Here is a 17,594-nt window from a genome sequence, read left to right on the forward strand (position 1 = left end):
GATTATTTTATATACACATTTTATTCTGAGTTAAAATAAATGTAATTTTTAGAGCATTCGAAAACATTTGTTGAAATATCAATTATTGTTAAATATATGGATGTTTAAATATAAAAAATTACCATCTGCTTCAAATATTTGCTCACAGATTTGTGCTGTTACTTTAACTGTTGCCGGAGAATTTGATAAAATTTCATGATGGAAGTCAATACATGGATAAATTTCGTTTACGATGGCCACCGGATCCTTCATTTTTTTAATTTCCAGTGGTATATCAGCCTAAAATTAAACAATGCGAGTTTAAAATTATAATATTGTCATAGTGAAGTAACATAGTCTATACAGTATGACCTGAGTCATACATTTATTAATACTGTACATCGAACTGTTTATTTTACCTTCCGTACAATAATCGTTGAGTGTTCATTTTTTCCAATCGAATTCGTTTTGAGTGTTTTTTCAATATTTTTTAAAGCTCTATCTGAACGCCTCTCTATGGTTTTTTGTGGTATGTCCGTATCGGGCCGAGGGTCGCATATACTAAGCAAATTAATCGTTTTCGGAATAGACATCGTTAATGTCTTTTCTTGGAAGTTAATATTGTAGCATACAATTATATTTCTTTTCACATTATTTATTGTCGGTGGTATAATGGAATACCGAATGGTTTTTTTTAATTCATAAACCGACGGAAATCTAAATTTAATATTATTATTAATTGAAAAAAAATTATGTATTAATCAACGAATCGTAGGAAAACTTTAAAAGACTTACACCCAAGCAAGAACATTGATATGTTTGTGCTGTCGATAATCAATTCTAAAACTTTGAACACTTGGATTGACATTCAACGGGAACATTACATTTTGAATGTCTTTAGAACCCAGTGATATCGTAATGGTGGAGGTGCGATCATTTTCATTAAACGTTCTTGTTTCAGGCTTAAAGGTATCATAAACGTAAAAAATATTAGTTAAGATTTTATCATGTAATAGCTTAATTACAAAATAAACACATGATGGATATTATTAATGCATCTAGGATAATTATTATAACCAAGGACGGAGAAATATGTAGGATCGTTTTCAGAATCTACTAATCTTCAGAATTTCAGTTCGTGTCGAGTAATCGGGGTTCATCTCAATATATCTATCAATCTCGATGATTGGAAATAAATCAGAAATGTCACACAACAAAAGAGTATTCTCTTATTTTACTCTATCGTACGAGAGATGTTGTATTCAATTTTATAGGTTATAGGTAATTGGCATAATATCATATATTGAGTGAGTGACGTAAAATGTTTTAAGCAGCTATACGTTTTTAGGGGTACAAAATCTGCTACGTTTTAATGCAGCCGTTACGTATTTTTATTTATAGTATATTATATCACTCGAAAAGGATGCTGTTTGTTTCATTATTTACTAACCATTACAATTTCAGGTTGTCTCTCTTTTTCGGGGTTCGTTGCATAATATTCCACATTAGCTAATATCGGAATGAGATTAGCAGAGTCACTTAAAAATTGGTGAGTGTTCTTCTTCGCTTTCATGTGATCTACACATTTTTTTATGGACGTTGAATTTTTGTGTTTACGAGTATGTCCCCATGTGCCTGCTGATAAATTCAATATCTTGCTTCCTTCTTTTCTCGCCACCTGTAAATAATAATGCAATTATTATTGCATTATCACAGTGCTTATTAATACCACTTGTGAACATATTCGACAAAAATATAATTTGTATACCTTTAAATCTTCTGTGTTCTTTACACATGCAGATGTTCTTTTTGATTGCTTCCACAGATAACCACACATCCCAGCTAATCCAACTGTGCCTAACGCAACACTCACCATTAACGATTTCGTTAACATATTGTTGACGAAATTAAATATCTTAATTAATAAAGTACAAAAATTAATCGTCGAGACGTTAAACTAAACTAAATAATGATTTGTCTTTTTTATAAGTTTATTAATAAACAGTTTAGTATTTTGTTGTCATGGATAAAAATATATAATAATAATCACCATGTTTGTTATTATTTTTACCAAGGACAATTGAAAACTAGTCAATTGATTCCGATAACTTTTGTGTGACTAATATTATATAATATTTTTACTTTTTCATTTATTCATCACCTCTAGAACAGGATTGTAACATTTATTTGGGTATATTTACACAATATAGGTATAACACGTTTGAGTACATCATTCATCGACATTTCCCGTAAAATAGAAACGACGAACTATCTATAAATGTGTCAACGTAATTTTAATATTTTTTAACTGCTATTGTTACAATGTGTTAGAAGCCTTGTATTACATTTTCAAGCTTTTCTGCCTAACAAATAAATTTTTATCGATATTAATTTTAAAAAAACTATTAATGATCGAAAATTTCAAATGCCTATGAATAGTTCAACTTAAGTCGAAAATTTTTGAAAATTGCACCGTGGATACTTATATAAACATTCGGTGAAAATTTCATGTATCTATGGTCATTTGTTTTAAAGTTACATCAAAAACCAAAATCAATTTTGTCGAAAAATGAGTGTGCATAAAATTTCCCGTTTTCCCCTTAATTTTTAGTTTGTTTTTCTCGATTATTTAGAAAAGTATTAAGGATTTTTGACTTCAATTTTCCTCCAAAGTACCAACTAGATTCACTTTCTGATCGAACGAGGTATACTGAAGTCGAAGCACTTTTACTGCCCCAAAATGTGATGACAGACACACACACAAAAAAAAAAAAACACACACACATCATTGTAAAATCGCAGAATATATGAAATATTTTATATTAATATTAATTAATTTAATAATATTATATTAATATTGATTAATATTAATATTTTATATTTCATATATTCTGTGGTAAAATCAATACATTTATAGCTCCGCTCAGAATCTAAAAATGTTGTTTTCAGTGTGTGATAATGCAAAAGCGAAAGATTTGCTACATAAAATTATTCTTATACAATAGAGTATCCTTTACAGAATTATAGTAACAAGTAACAACTGCGGAGTGTTTGTGTTGTTTTATTGTAGTATGTATAGTCCAATGTTTACGCAGAGCTTTTCAAAGGATGTTAATGTGAGAAATTTAAGAAATACATTGCGGTATCGATGTTTGATACCTATACTCTGAAAACATCAGTGAAAGATGCATTATGTGTGCAGAAAATAGGTAAGTAAATTTTACTTGGATGAAAAATGTAATAAATGTCAGCGAAAAGTTCATAATGATGTGTAGGGAGTGTATGTTACAAATTGATGACTAAGAATTGAAAAATGAAAATTTCACTTGTGTCTTATGCAATAAATATATTAATTAATTATCTATTTTGAATAGATAATAAAAACTAATAAGAAATACACATAAACAAACTTATACATTGTAAGTAATTATGAATGGTTGTATAAATTATAAATTATTGTTTAGTAAAATGGGATTTATTTTTTAACATACAATTATGTAAGTAACTAAGTCATATCTTTAAGAGTGGGCATTAACAACTAGTTAAATTTATAAACTATTAACTTTTGCTTATAACAATCTTATGTTTACTTAACTTATCTTGAACATGCCTACCTTTGCATATCTCAGCGTTAACTCCACCATTGATGGTCCTCAGTCCGTATGAAAAAGGAGGAAGGGCGCTTTAAAGATATATTTTTTTTGTAATTTTCAAGTATTTAAAATCAATGATGCTTCTTTGGGTTTAATATATTTGATATTCATGTATTGTTCTTTTAAATTGGTTTTTAATTGTAAAATTATCTATGGTTATTGCGTTTTTTTTTCATTTTATAGGTTATAACTGCTGAAGTAATAGCCAATGTTTATAGTACACAGGACCAGGACATGTGATATGAATTGGGAAGTGGAAACAAATATCTAGTTCAGACATTTAGAGTAGTAATGGCAATTGGATTCATTAATATTCAGACATTGAAAGAAGCTTTATGATTTAAGGATTCAGAGTTTCCTTTATTTGATAATATGCCAAATTTTCCATCTGGTGCAAAATCCTTATACATGAGTATTGAGTAAATATCTTATACATAATAATTTATGTATACCTAATTAATTATTGTTATTGGTATTTTTAGCTATTTATGGTGTCATTGTTATAAAGATATTTATGAGAGCAAGAGCATGCAAATTGAAAAGCGAGAAAATATCAATAATCTATCTATGCAATATTCACCTTCAGGAAACCATGGAAGTGGCACAGGAAGGATTTACTAGCCACTATTTAAGGGATTCAGAGTTGCCTAGTTTTGATATTCCAAAAGCTCGCACTTCAAAATCAATACCATCTGCAGGTATATTTTAATTCCATATTTAATAATTATCAATTCAAATTTTTTTAAAGTAATTTTTTTTATAGATGATCAGTTTTCACCTCCATTATTTGTCTCACTATTAAATTTCCCATCATATCAAATTCTGTCAAATAACCGCAATGAATCAAAAAATTTATAAGGTAATTAACAAAAATATTTATTAATTATTTTTAAGTATTGCTTTATAAATAATAAATTTATTCATAAAATATAGATCGGTAATAAAACAACTGATGATATTACAGTTACAAGAACATTGGAAAACCAATGATTTGCTCAATAAATTGTTGTTGACCAGATCAGAAAATGATGCTACGGTATCTCACAATTTCAACCGAGAACAATTTACTTTCTACAGCATAACTAGTCGAAATAATGCTTCGATTTCAAACTTTGGGGGTGGTTTCCGATGTAAAATTGAAGATCCTTGGTGCATTATACAGGTCAAAAGTAAACATTTTCCAACAGTTTTCAAAAAAATCGAGAAAAACAAAAACAAAATGACAGAAAAACGGGAATTTTTACGCAAAACCCGTTTTCGACCAAATCGATATTTTTATATGGTTGTTATTCAAAAACTAATCACTGTAAATACTTGAAATTTTCACCAAATGTTAATGTTAGTGATATCTATATACAGTTTAATTTTCAAACATTTTTGACTTTTTTTGAGTTATTTATAGACCACTGAAATTTTCAATTTTTTTTTTGAAGTGCCGGTAAAAAAATGTTGGACGACCAAAAAAACTTGAAAATTTAATACAAGGTTCCATATGAGTTGTTCTTATTGTAGCTAAAAAAAAAATTAAAAATCGTAAGTCACAATTTTTTTTAATAAGCGTTTACAGTTCAAAATTTTACGAAATCTGTCGAAAACGCGAAAATTTGCAAGTAATTTTGAAGTTGAAAAATCATAAAAATTTTTGCGTTTATAACTAAGGATTGAAAATTCAACACTAAGTTTTCCTTCAAGTAGCTATAGAGAAAACTCAAAGCATCATTATAGGAAACATTTTAAGTGCGTTTGAATTTTAAATTTTTACGAAATAGCGTAACGATAACGATTTATCCTCAAATGATTTTAAACATTTGTTATTATTCAAAAAGTATAAGTTGTAGATACGTGAAAATTTTATCAGTTATTTAGATTGGCATTTTCTTTACATGATTTGATTTTCAAAATATTTTGACTTTTTTTGAGATATTTATAGCAGACGACTGAAATTTTCAATTTGTCTGAAATTTTTTTTTGAAGTGTTGATAAAATTTTTTTGGCCCTATCAAAATACTTGAAAATTTAATACAAAGTTCCTCATAAGTTATTATTATAGTGATTAAAAAATTATATGAATACATAGGCACAATTTTTTTTTATTAGTATTTGAAGTTCAAATATTGACTTAATACGTAAAAATTACGGCAATTTTCAAATTATCTTAGATCGAAATTCATAAAAGTTTTTCTTTTTAATTCTAAAATTTGAGAATTTAATACAAGGCTCATAATATATTTTTACAATAGCAGTTGAAAAATAAAAGAAATATATTGGCACAATTTTTTTTTACAAGCATTCAAAGTTTGAATTTTGACAACATATGTAAAAATCACGAAAATCACGAAAATTCGCAAATTATTTTAAACTAGAAATTCATAAAAAATTTTCTTTTGAAATCTAAGATTTGAAAATTTTTAATAATCTATAATATATCCTAGACAGATAAACCGTCTTCGCTCAGAATCGTTTTTCGTATACAATGATATAATATCATTGGATTCAAATTTAATTCGATCCATTACAGTAACCCACTTGTAACCTACTGTACAGCAGAGCGAAATCCACGACTTACCCGTCTATTTTTAATTGAGGTAAGTATAAGTAACCTGATTCTGGACGCATAGGATCCAAGTAAAACACACAGCCCAAAATGAAGTCCATAATAAATAAAGTCCAATGATTACCTTCAGGATTGATCGGTAAAAATAACACACAGTATTTAGTCCAATCAAATTTAGGTATTTCAACTTTGGTACTACACCAAATTGTATATTGCTTATTACTTTTAACTTAAATTTCAATTATTTTTAAAACGCACAATTTCAATATAATTGATATTAATATGTGGGGATGGCCACATTATATTATAACATTTTTAAAAAACTTTTTACGTTCTACATTAATAAACTAAAAAAAAATAAGTGCCTGTATAAAAATATAACAGGTACATTTACAAATGTACAGACGTACAGTTATCAAACATTTGTTGGTTGGTGAATATTGTATTTGGATAACATTGTCATAGTCAATTTTCAAATAAAGTCAAAGTCAATTAAATGTGTTTTTGGTCGTCTATACCTACTTCTAATGTGGTCATCACCACCTATTAATATAAATTATATTGAAATTGAACGTTTTAAAAATAATTGAAATTTTAAGTTTAAAAAAAGCGATTTGTATTTGGTGATTAAAAATACCTGGGACTAAACGTTTCATGGGTAGCTAAATAAATACTCGAATGATATACTAAGGTATATTATTATTTATTAGTATATGATATAAGTATGAAATAAGTATAGGTACTATTATACATAATTATTCATGTGGGCCAAATGTCCTATTCTAATAATAGACGGGGACGAAATGTCCGTGGACCATAGACATATTAAGAAATAATATATTCTTAATATGTCTATGCCGTGGACTCGTTTTTTTGACGGGGATGAAACGGTGTGTGCGAAATGTCCTTTTACCATGCTATACATCTAAATATCCAACCACTGCCAATATATTATTTTCTAATATGTTTAGAACTTATACAGGCAATCCGATGTACACATTCTTATCAAAGACTGACTAGGTCATTAATATTATTGTTTATGTTGATTAATGAACAATGACTATAGACTATTATAGTCTTAGTAGTCTTTACTCTTTATAGAGTATAGACGTTAGACTTGAGCAGTTCACGGTAGTGAGACTCACGGTACACATAAGTAAGTAAATATCTGAGGTCTCTAAAATTTTAAATGTTTGTTAAACGTCACTTAATAGTTAACTGCATGTTGTCTGTAACTGTTTTTAGTTCACACAATGTATTATATCATGGTTCTCAAAACTGAAATACATGATGTACCACCTACTAGGAATTAGAAAGTCCAGCCAATGAATTGACAATTTTTCAGATGATGATTTTCTTAAAAGCAATTCTACAGACAAAGTATACATTTTAAGAATTCTAATTCAAGTTATAAAAACATTAATATTAGAGTGAATTCTAAAATTAAAAGCTAAAAATGTTATTGTGGGAACCTTAGATAATTTTATTGATATTTTAATTTAAAAATGAGTTATTTGTATGGTCATATTATTATATTGTCTGATATTATGTGATACAGTTTTATTATGGTATATCTAAATGTGTGCTTTGATTGATATTTGTGTCCAAAGTGCTCAGCCTGTTAAGTCATGATAAATATATAAATAAATAACAATGTAAAATATATGTTACAAATTTTAAATACCCATAACTTCATTTAAAAATAAAATATAAATAAATATTTACTTGTAAAACATTTTTTCTTTCAATTTTGATTCTATGTTAATTCTAATATTAAAGCTAACATTACAAAATTGGATCTGCTGTGCGCAAATTTGATTGTTATGTTTATCTTAGGTCTGAGAGAAAATATATGGTGCATTGAAATATTTTTAACAAACTTTTAATTTGTAGGTGTTAAAATTTTGTTGAACCAGTATCCAGTTTTAATAGTACAGACAGCTTGAACATATTAATTAAATTGTAAAGAAACACTTAACAAGTATTAAAAATTCAATATTCCGACAATAGAACATTCGGAGTTTGCACTCTCGTTAGCGGTTGTTAACTACTAGCCAATCACAGCAGTCCTATCATCAGAGGCTGCACAGTTTTTCCAAAGTTATTTGGAATATGGTAAGTATAGTAATATAATTACTTATGACCAAAATAGCCTATGAAATAGAAAAATAATACAAGTTCACACTGTACCTAATATATTATGCATACAACTACACATATATTAACTATAGTTATATATGTCAGTATGTCATATTGGCAATATACTGTTTGTCCTCCAAGATGTTATCAAAATAAATCAATAACACATAATTTGTGGTAGTTGAGTTAAAATATATTATGTAATATTGTAAAATATATTTACAAGAATTACAATTAAATACATTTGTTTCTTTGTTGTAAATAGCAAAGGAGGGGTTCCATGTTCCAGATTGACCAAGATATCAATGTATAACATGGACACTCAATTAAGTTTTCTTCAGTTCATTTGTATATTTCATCTTTGTCAATTTCAGATGGATGACATACTGAGTGATATTACTGGATAACCATTTGATCATTTTTGAAATTAATTATGATTGTGAGGAATGAAGTATAGACATTAAATTATTGTTAAGATTGTATGAATCAAATTTGTTTAGTAACATGTTATAAATTAAAATTAAATTAAGTTGTGCATTTGTTTAATATTGTAATAAATTAGTAACAGTTATAAAATATATTGGTTTAAATTTATAAAAAATAAAAAATGATTTATTTTTATTTTTATTTAGAATTAAGCTCACCAGAAACTTAGGTCTTAAGTATTGAAAGTATTATAAAATATTTCAAATATTCATGATATTTTAAATGTCTAACTACATAAATCCGACTCTTTAGTATAATGTGCAAACATTTCTATTTGCTGTCTAATAATTTGTCTTAAATATAACTAATGAGATTTAATATTTAATTTATAATTAATACAACTAATAACTTATCTACCGATAGGTACTACCTTGAATATTCAAATTAAAAATGTTCTTGAGAACTTTGCATGTCAATAGAGATTTGGTTACCAGCTTATTTGTTTTACATTATTAAACATACCATAAATTATTATATTTGTATAAAGGTGTATACATTATATTTATATGTTTATATAATAGTTTAATGGAATTAATTATGAATGTTATGATGTTAGAAATGTAAATTTTTTTAGTTGTATGCAAGAGACTTATACAGTATTACAATTCACACAATGAACATCTTAATATGTTATTGTAATACACAGTACTTTAATAAAATAAAAAAATCACTTGTGTTTAAAAATTATTTCTAAAATTATTTCTAAATTTATTTATAACACAGAAAGATATATTATAGGTACTTAGGTACATATTACAGTATCTTTATAGGTATGTATAATGATTTATTTACATTATTTATTCAAGAAATGTATTTTTGTATGGTCCTTTATTTAAGTTTGATAATTTAACCTGTACATAGGCGTGCACAGACATAGCTTGCAGGTGGTCCATTCCTATTTTACAATTAATCACTATATTCGCTACTATTTTTTCCACCATCCAAAATGTTTTCCTATCCACAATAATAGAAATGCTTGGCATGGTCTATAAATGCAGATGTACCTAGCAAGCCTATAAGATACCTTTTATTATAATATGTTCATGCCTATTGCCTACGATAATTGATAACTATTAAGAAAACAAATTTTAGATATAATTTTTGATTGATTTATTACAAAAGATATACTAAGAGTAACATACTTGAATAAAAAAATAGTTTTCAAGTTTCAGCAGGTGGTGTATTTGCATACCCTGCACCACCCGTGCGCACGCATATAGAGCATAAGAGATTAATAATGAATAATAAATTAACAATCTTATATTATGCTTACCTGTTTAAAGCCATTTAACATATAAATCCAATACAAAATACATAAATATAAAGTTTAATTCTATTACTTTTTTTCTTGCTATGTTAATATACATAATCTAAATACCATTGTAATGTATGATTAAGAAGTTATAAATAAAACTATTTGATGCCATTATATTAAACTCATATGAAACTACTATGTGGACATTAATAAATCATTGTCGATTTATAATTAACCAATTTATGAATAATATAATATTAAACAAAATAAAAATTTAAATATTATTCTATTTGGCGGCCAGCAATACTATAATTTGTTATTTATTCCAAGCCGAACAGATATGACACATTTCTTCCATGATACTTATATAAACCGTTTTTTTTTCTAGTGATATAAACCGTTTTTATTTACTGTCTGGTAATTTAAATCGTATTATCTGGCGACTCTGTTTTTTTTTATCACTTATCAAAATTTAAATTATTATCAAATTAAGTACATACATACTATCAATACTCAATTTTAAAGTAAATCACACAATAATGAAAAAATTCAAAAGACTTAATAATTAGTATCAAACTATCAAATATTCAAATCGTAGAAGAAAGAACTACATTATTAATCTAAGTTTAACAAAATTATTCCAAAATGAATGTTCTTCTACAGGGGATGAAAAATTTAGTACTCAATAAATCACGTAAGTGTTATCATAAGCTAATAATTGAAAAATTTTAAATTAACAGTCAGAATTTTATTTTCATATCGCTCAGTGGGAGAAACGACTAGAAGTATGGCATCGCTTTATCAGATGCACAAAACTGGCCCTCACAAAAAACCAATGTTCAAACGGAATCCGTTGGGTGACAATCCATTTTTAAAAGGTGTTATACTCAAAACATTGATAAGAAAACCTAAGAAACCAAATTCGGCCAACAGAAAGTGTGTCTTGGTGCGACTGAGTAATGGCAAGGAAATGATTGCTTATATACCTGGTGAAGGGCATAATCTACAAGAACACAACGTAGTTTTAGTGCGCAACGGGCGGTGTAAAGATTTGCCTGGTGTAAAAATAACTTGTGTTAGAGGAAAATTTGATTTACCACATGTTGTGAAAAAAACACAAACAAATTCTTAGATTGAATAATATTAGATCATTTTTGTTTTTAAGGTTTTTCTGTACAATAGTCATTAATAAAATTAGATTATAAATATAAATATAAATTTATTTTATTTTTACACATATACTTTGACATTACAGTTAATTGTTAAATTCGCTAATTACAAAAGTTTCAAAACAAAGCACTTAGTTCTAGTGTAACTTTTTCCATTTTTTTTGGAGCAAGTTCAGTTACAATTTTTAACGGTGGTGGGGGTCTGATTTTACGACCAAAACGACCTGTTTTTCTTTGCCACAATCCAGACCGAGGACGATTTCCCAATTCACGGTTACGATTGGGACTGCCAATGTGTTCCTTGAAGTGATTTGCATTCGATATTTGTCCTGAAAACAGATGTTTATTCATTAATAATTTTACGTATAAATCTTTTACACTAATCTAATTTGAATGTTTAGATTTTTTTAAATATATTGTATAATTTAAATATTTGTCAATTTCCTATTTATTAGATATTACCATTTATCGATTTATCTGTAAGGACTAAGGAGATAATTTTATTTTATGGCAATATAAATATACCTATTTGCAGTGCTCGACTTGGCAATATTAAAGTAGAGGGGCTCTCTCATTAACTTTAAATAAAGAGTGTATCCATCACTTGTTAAACATTACTAAGCTGTGTGGGGCTTAGCCTCACACTCACTTGTCGCTAATGCCCCTCTTCAAATCATATAAGAAATATTGATAAATAATCAAATTTAAAAAAATGACTGTATATACTATATTTTATATTATAGTTAAAACTTATAAAATATAATAACAAACTCAAAAATAACTAAGTAAAAAACAATTAATTTTAACTATTTATTTAAAATTCTATAATTTATCATAGATATGTTATTTCCTATCTTCCAATTTGATCCTTTTTGGACAACCGTTTTCTTCTTCATCTCTTTTACCATTTCATATCCAAGAGTTTGCATAGAAAAAAAATATGTTATGAAGTGCATTTTGATAAAAATGTAAAATGATGTAACATCCTGTGGGTACCTCTTAAAAATAAAAGTAGGAGAACACTAATATTTCTGAAAAATAAGTTGGGGTATTCCATCCCCCTGAGCCCCTCCCCAAGTCGAACACTGCCTATTTGAAGATAGATGGGTTTACATTGTATACATCCAAGATAAGTATGTAAAAATAATAAACAGATTATTGATATGTTTTAAATAACTGAAGACTTACCAATCGACGCCATACAATATTTAGAAAGTGATACTTGTAATTTTGATGGTAACTGAATAATGACTCTGTCATCAACTTGCCTCAATATAGTAGCTGTTGATCCAGCTGTCATTACATAATGAGCCCCTTCACCTGGCATCTTTTCAATGCAGTGAACTTTTGTTCCCTTGGACAGTGCACCAAGTGGATATGCATCTCCTTCATTTGGATTAACTATAAATAGGTATACCAGTAACAATAAATTTTAAAGGAATGAATATAATAATATGCTAAAAATATTGAATTGCAATAGATATTTATTTATTTATTTATTATTATAATACCTGGGATCCGAGGAATGTAACCAGATGTGACCAACATATCTCCAGGTTTCATATTAACAGTTGCAATAATATATTTTAAATGTGTGCCACAACCAACCAATGCAACTTTTGCTGTTCGACAGCCACAGTCCATTATCTCTAAGACACGGTCAATTCGGGGAGCATCGTGTTCACCAGTAGGTCCAAATCGTTTTAGATCAACCCAATGGTATTTCTGTTTAATACCACCACCTAAGCCCTTGACAACAACTCGGCCTGGAAATTAACCGATTAAATATAGAACTTTTTTAGTATTTGTAAATTGATATAATTACCTGAGACAGGATCTCGGCCCGCCAAGTGTTTATTGTTTAATGGTTTCACGGTGTACTTCTCAGGCCATTCGATTTCCCGTCTGAAGTTTCTGGATTTAGGACTCGGCAACTCCATATGTGTAAAATTCCACTTATGCCTCACCACATTAAAAAGAACCGAATGTATGGTCTTCAATTTTGTAGGATCAAATACCGAAAAACGTAAAGACGGCGCTAAAAATGACACTGACATTCTTGTGCTTTTTGGCTGGATAAATATTAATTTAACTTACTCGTAGTACTCGTACATAAAAAATACGCTCAAAGCTCGTATCTAAGTATATTAAAATAATTTAGTATTAGGAAATTAGGCATTATTAGCAGTCAGCAGATTTTCAATGTTATTTTTATTTCCATAAATTTAGGAATTAATCTTGATAAGAAAGACGGAATTCATCTATTGTGTGATATCAACATTTAATAACCAAAGAGGTCTGATATGTGTGGTGTGTGATATTCTTTGACAATGATAAAGCGATTTTACTGTTAATTACAATCAACCTAACTATATACATTGTATTAGTTCTAAATATTTCATACCATAGAATAAAGATTAGATTGGTTTCATACCTTTGTAGTTTGTGAACTTTTAATTTAATATTTAATTTGTCTGCTGTAGATAATTAAAAAAATAAAAAGTATCGTGCTTTTCTGTTTCCTTACTCAAGTACTTAATTAATTTCCTTTAGATTTTTGCCTTATTAACAATGGCTCTAAACTACAGTTCCATCGATGATGATGATGCCTTTTCGTTCAGGAATCTTGAAAGGTTTGGAAGTTTTATTTATTACACTACTAATATATTTTATTAATTATTATACTTCACTATTATTATTATACTAATTATGATTAATAATATTAATTTTATTTACTCAATCGCGATTCCGATTTCCAAGATAGTTTTCGTTATTTTAGTGATTCGTTTAAACTATTTAAATTTTAAAATCTACCCGGCTGCCTAAGTTTTATAATTTATAAACCAGACATTTCCATAAATTCTTAATGCTAAATTATTATAGCTGGATAGGCATTTAGTCTTACATAATATAGTAAAACATTGTATTGACTAAAAATATTTAAACTTTATATTTGTAGGTAATGTTTAAAACTTTGAATTAATTATGCAATAATGTATGTTAAATAAAAATTAATATTATTGATATTATTTATTATAGCATAATTTTATTATTCAGAAATTATGTATGTGATGATAATGTTAAACAATCAAACATTGTCAATAGGTGCTTTTATAACTTAAATTGAGTAATTAATATATATCCAACCAGTAATTAAATTGGAGTAAGTTCTTTTTAGAATTTATCACCTTAATTTTTTATAATTGATCTTCTTTTATTTAAATTTTGAACGATTGTGTTTAAACAAGTTCATAGCTAAGAATTTTGGAGAAGCAAAATTATTGTTGTCTTTATAAATTTGAACTGTATGAAAATAAAAAGAAGTATCTATCTATTTTTTGTAAAATGTTGATGTCCATTACAAATATTTATTTTTTTTATAAAACATTGTGTTAAGATAATTTAATTTTTGTAATTAAGTAAATAATTATATGTAGATGACTAATTTGCAGTTAAGAATATTTTTCAACTTAGTCCTTGCCTTGTATATTTTCATACTACAATAAGTTTATATATTACTTAAATAATCTGTTCATTTTGTTGTTATAGAAATGCAAAACTTGAAAAAATGGGGCTCAAAATGCCAAGTTTTCGTAAAACTGGTACCACAATTGTGGGAGTAACTACTCGTGATTGCGTTATTTTGGCTGCTGATACACGTGCTACATCCGACACAATAGTAATGGAAAAAAATTGTGAAAAAATCCATTATATTGGCAAATACATGCAGTATGTTTACTTGAAATGAAATTAAGTCAGAAAACTAATACATATGAATTATTCTACTGTTTTAGTTGCTGTGGTGCTGGTACAGCAGCAGACACAATGCAAGTTACTCGTATGGTGTCTGCCAATGTTTCTTTGCAAGCATTTAAGTTTCCTGATGAAATGGTTCCTGTTGCATTTGCTGCTAGGTCTCTCCGTCAGTATCTCTTCAAGTACATGGTAATTCAGTTTATATTTTATTATGTGTTATCTGTTTTTCTTATTTCTTATTAAAATGTATTTGATTTTAGGGATATGTTTCAGCCGCTTTAATTTTAGGTGGCATAGATAACAGTGGCGCACATTTATACTCAATTTATCCACATGGTTCAATTGATAAATTACCATATATATCTATGGGATCAGGAAGTATGGCAGCCATTTCAGAACTTGAAAGCCGCTGGAATGAAAATCTAACAGTAATATCAGCTTTGTTTTTAAATTTTTTTTTTTGAACCAAAAACTCATATTGTTTGCTTGATTATATTCATTGTTAGGAAGAAGAAGGAATGAAACTGGCATGTGATGCTATTTTGGGTGGTGTATTTAATGATCTTGGTTCTGGAAGTAATGTAGACCTTTGTGTCATCAAAAAAGATGGAACTCGTATGCTCAGGAACTATCTCACACCCAATAAGAAGCCAACTACGTACGGTTATTATTTTCTATTACAGTCTAGTCTTAATACCCAAAAACTCATGAGGAGTAAAAATAAATATGTGTTATGAATTTTTTGAATTATAAATCTCAAATACAAAAACATTTCAAAGGGACTAGAAAAAAAATTGAGTTATGAAGTTTTTGGGTTATTGCGACTTTATTGTACTACATAATTGTTAGTTATATTTATATTTTAGTTAAACTTATGTAAACATTTATTTTTAGTGCCAAATATGTCTATCCAGCTGGTTTGACTAAGGTATTATGCAAAAACGAAATAAAATTCCAAATTGCAGAGGAAACTGTCATGGAAGTTGATGTTTAAAATTTTCAATTATACAAAATAATATAATACAATCCAATTATGAATATTAATTTTATATACATTTTCTAGTTTTTCACGGTTTTTTTGTGTTTTGGTAGCAAAATACATTTTTACTTATGTGAAATATTGATACCTAAGTGTAATTAAAATTATATTTTATAAAGACAAATTTTTTTTTTCATGAAGTGGGAATATGAGCATTTTTTAAATTGTTCTCTGCTCATAATTTGCAACAAAATTTAAATATCTTTGAAAAGTTAAAACAGAAAATGTTTTTCACATTAAGAAGTTAGATAGTTGGTCGATAAATTCATTATAACATTAACCTAACAACTGATGTTTGGTTTTGTTAAATGTGAATTTTCTGTATTGTGTATGGGTCGGAGAAAGAAAACAAAATGTCTTGATCGAAGTACTGGTCTTATGATATTTAATTTTAGTATATATTTTTTTGTAATTTTGACCCTGAGAAACATTGATTGTCTGAATGACAAATCGCCAATGGTATATTAATTATGTCAATACAATATTATTTGAAAAACTCATATATTATTTAGAGATGTTACGAACCATAATATTTAAGGTCGAACCGATCTTTTCTTTAAATTAACGAACTAGAACAGATCCGAATCTACAAAATTTAATCAAACCCGAACCGAACCGAACTCTTCAAATATTTTATCAAACTCAAACCGAACGTTAAAAGTTAAATTGGATATTATTTTATTTAATATTTAATATTTATTTATTTAATTATTTATCATTTAGCCACCATACCTCAGAATTATTGAATAAAGATTTTACTACTATTTACTTAAATACTTTAATAGTTAATAATTATTAATTACTATGCATGAGATTTTTAATTTTTTATTATTAATATGATGATAACTGATAAGAAAAAGCAAAAAACATCAATATTTAAAACAAGCAAACATTAAACAACTAATATTAATCTATTAATTATTAATTATTTAATAATAATTTATAATTTTAGCCGTTACTCCATCGACTTTTATTCTCTGGTTCGATTATCGAATGGAACTATTAGATATTTGGTTCAGTTCGATTATTTGGAATTTCCAGTTCGGTTTACACTTATTTAGTATGTATAATTTCAGTTATTTAAACTTAAATAAAATCACATGCAATCTAATATTAAAAATTATATTGAACAGAAATTGTTTCAATGTTAAACAGAACACTAAGAACAAATATTTTATGACATAATACCTAAACAATATTAAATAGACAATGAGGAACGATGACTTACAGTAAATTTAATTAGTAGATAGATATATGTTAAATGATTTTAAATTTATAACTCATATATTTCAGCAAGTTAATAACCCTTCCACTGCTTCAAACGTACTACTATATCCAACAGAGCATAAAACTATTGACTCAGCAGTGGGCATTATTAACTCTTAAATGGTATCTTTATTACGAATTGAGTAACTACACTAAGTAGAACTGTTGATAACTATATTAGTGACAAGTAGGGGAGGCCCAAAGGGAGGTAGCGTTGAATTAAAATTCTCTGATACCTATACGGAATTTAAATTTGAGTGAAGATGGTATGTCAGCCTACAATATTTTATTTCATCAC

The 17,594-nt window shown here is 27.4% G+C and overlaps 3 protein-coding genes and 1 long non-coding RNA gene across 4 annotated transcripts; 3 read left to right on the forward strand and 1 right to left on the reverse strand.

The window, feature by feature from the left end:
* Window positions 1-7,246: 7,246 nt before the first annotated feature.
* LOC149056780 (uncharacterized) lies at window positions 7,247-8,885 on the forward strand. Its single transcript, XR_016190990.1, has 3 exons — window positions 7,247-7,342; window positions 7,432-8,301; window positions 8,591-8,885. It is a non-coding gene; the product is annotated as an uncharacterized LOC149056780 (long non-coding RNA).
* Window positions 8,886-10,561: 1,676 nt separating this feature from the next.
* tko (30S ribosomal protein S12 technical knockout) lies at window positions 10,562-11,665 on the forward strand. The gene is made up of 2 exons (XM_015519372.2): window positions 10,562-10,760; window positions 10,834-11,665. Exons 1-2 carry the CDS (start codon window positions 10,712-10,714, stop codon window positions 11,196-11,198), a joined length of 414 nt encoding a protein of 137 aa, XP_015374858.1. The 5' UTR covers window positions 10,562-10,711; the 3' UTR covers window positions 11,199-11,665.
* On the reverse strand, window positions 11,266-13,460 carry mRpL2 (mitochondrial ribosomal protein L2). Its single transcript, XM_089223566.1, has 4 exons — window positions 13,061-13,460; window positions 12,747-13,001; window positions 12,424-12,636; window positions 11,266-11,564 (listed from the first exon to the last, which is right to left on the reverse strand). Exons 1-4 carry the CDS (start codon window positions 13,290-13,292, stop codon window positions 11,353-11,355), a joined length of 912 nt encoding a protein of 303 aa, XP_089079692.1. The 5' UTR covers window positions 13,293-13,460; the 3' UTR covers window positions 11,266-11,352.
* Window positions 13,461-13,630: 170 nt separating this feature from the next.
* LOC107169579 (proteasome subunit beta type-7-like) lies at window positions 13,631-16,154 on the forward strand. The gene is made up of 6 exons (XM_089223567.1): window positions 13,631-13,868; window positions 14,785-14,964; window positions 15,030-15,180; window positions 15,252-15,419; window positions 15,498-15,649; window positions 15,886-16,154. Exons 1-6 carry the CDS (start codon window positions 13,807-13,809, stop codon window positions 15,983-15,985), a joined length of 813 nt encoding a protein of 270 aa, XP_089079693.1. The 5' UTR covers window positions 13,631-13,806; the 3' UTR covers window positions 15,986-16,154.
* The last annotated feature ends 1,440 nt before the right edge of the window (window positions 16,155-17,594 follow it).

The sequence above is a fragment of the Diuraphis noxia genome, unplaced genomic scaffold, assembly GCF_037042655.1.
Source record: "Diuraphis noxia isolate RWA-SAM2 unplaced genomic scaffold, SU_Dnox_SAM2 contig0003, whole genome shotgun sequence".
Taxonomy (NCBI): Eukaryota; Metazoa; Arthropoda; class Insecta; order Hemiptera; family Aphididae; genus Diuraphis; species Diuraphis noxia.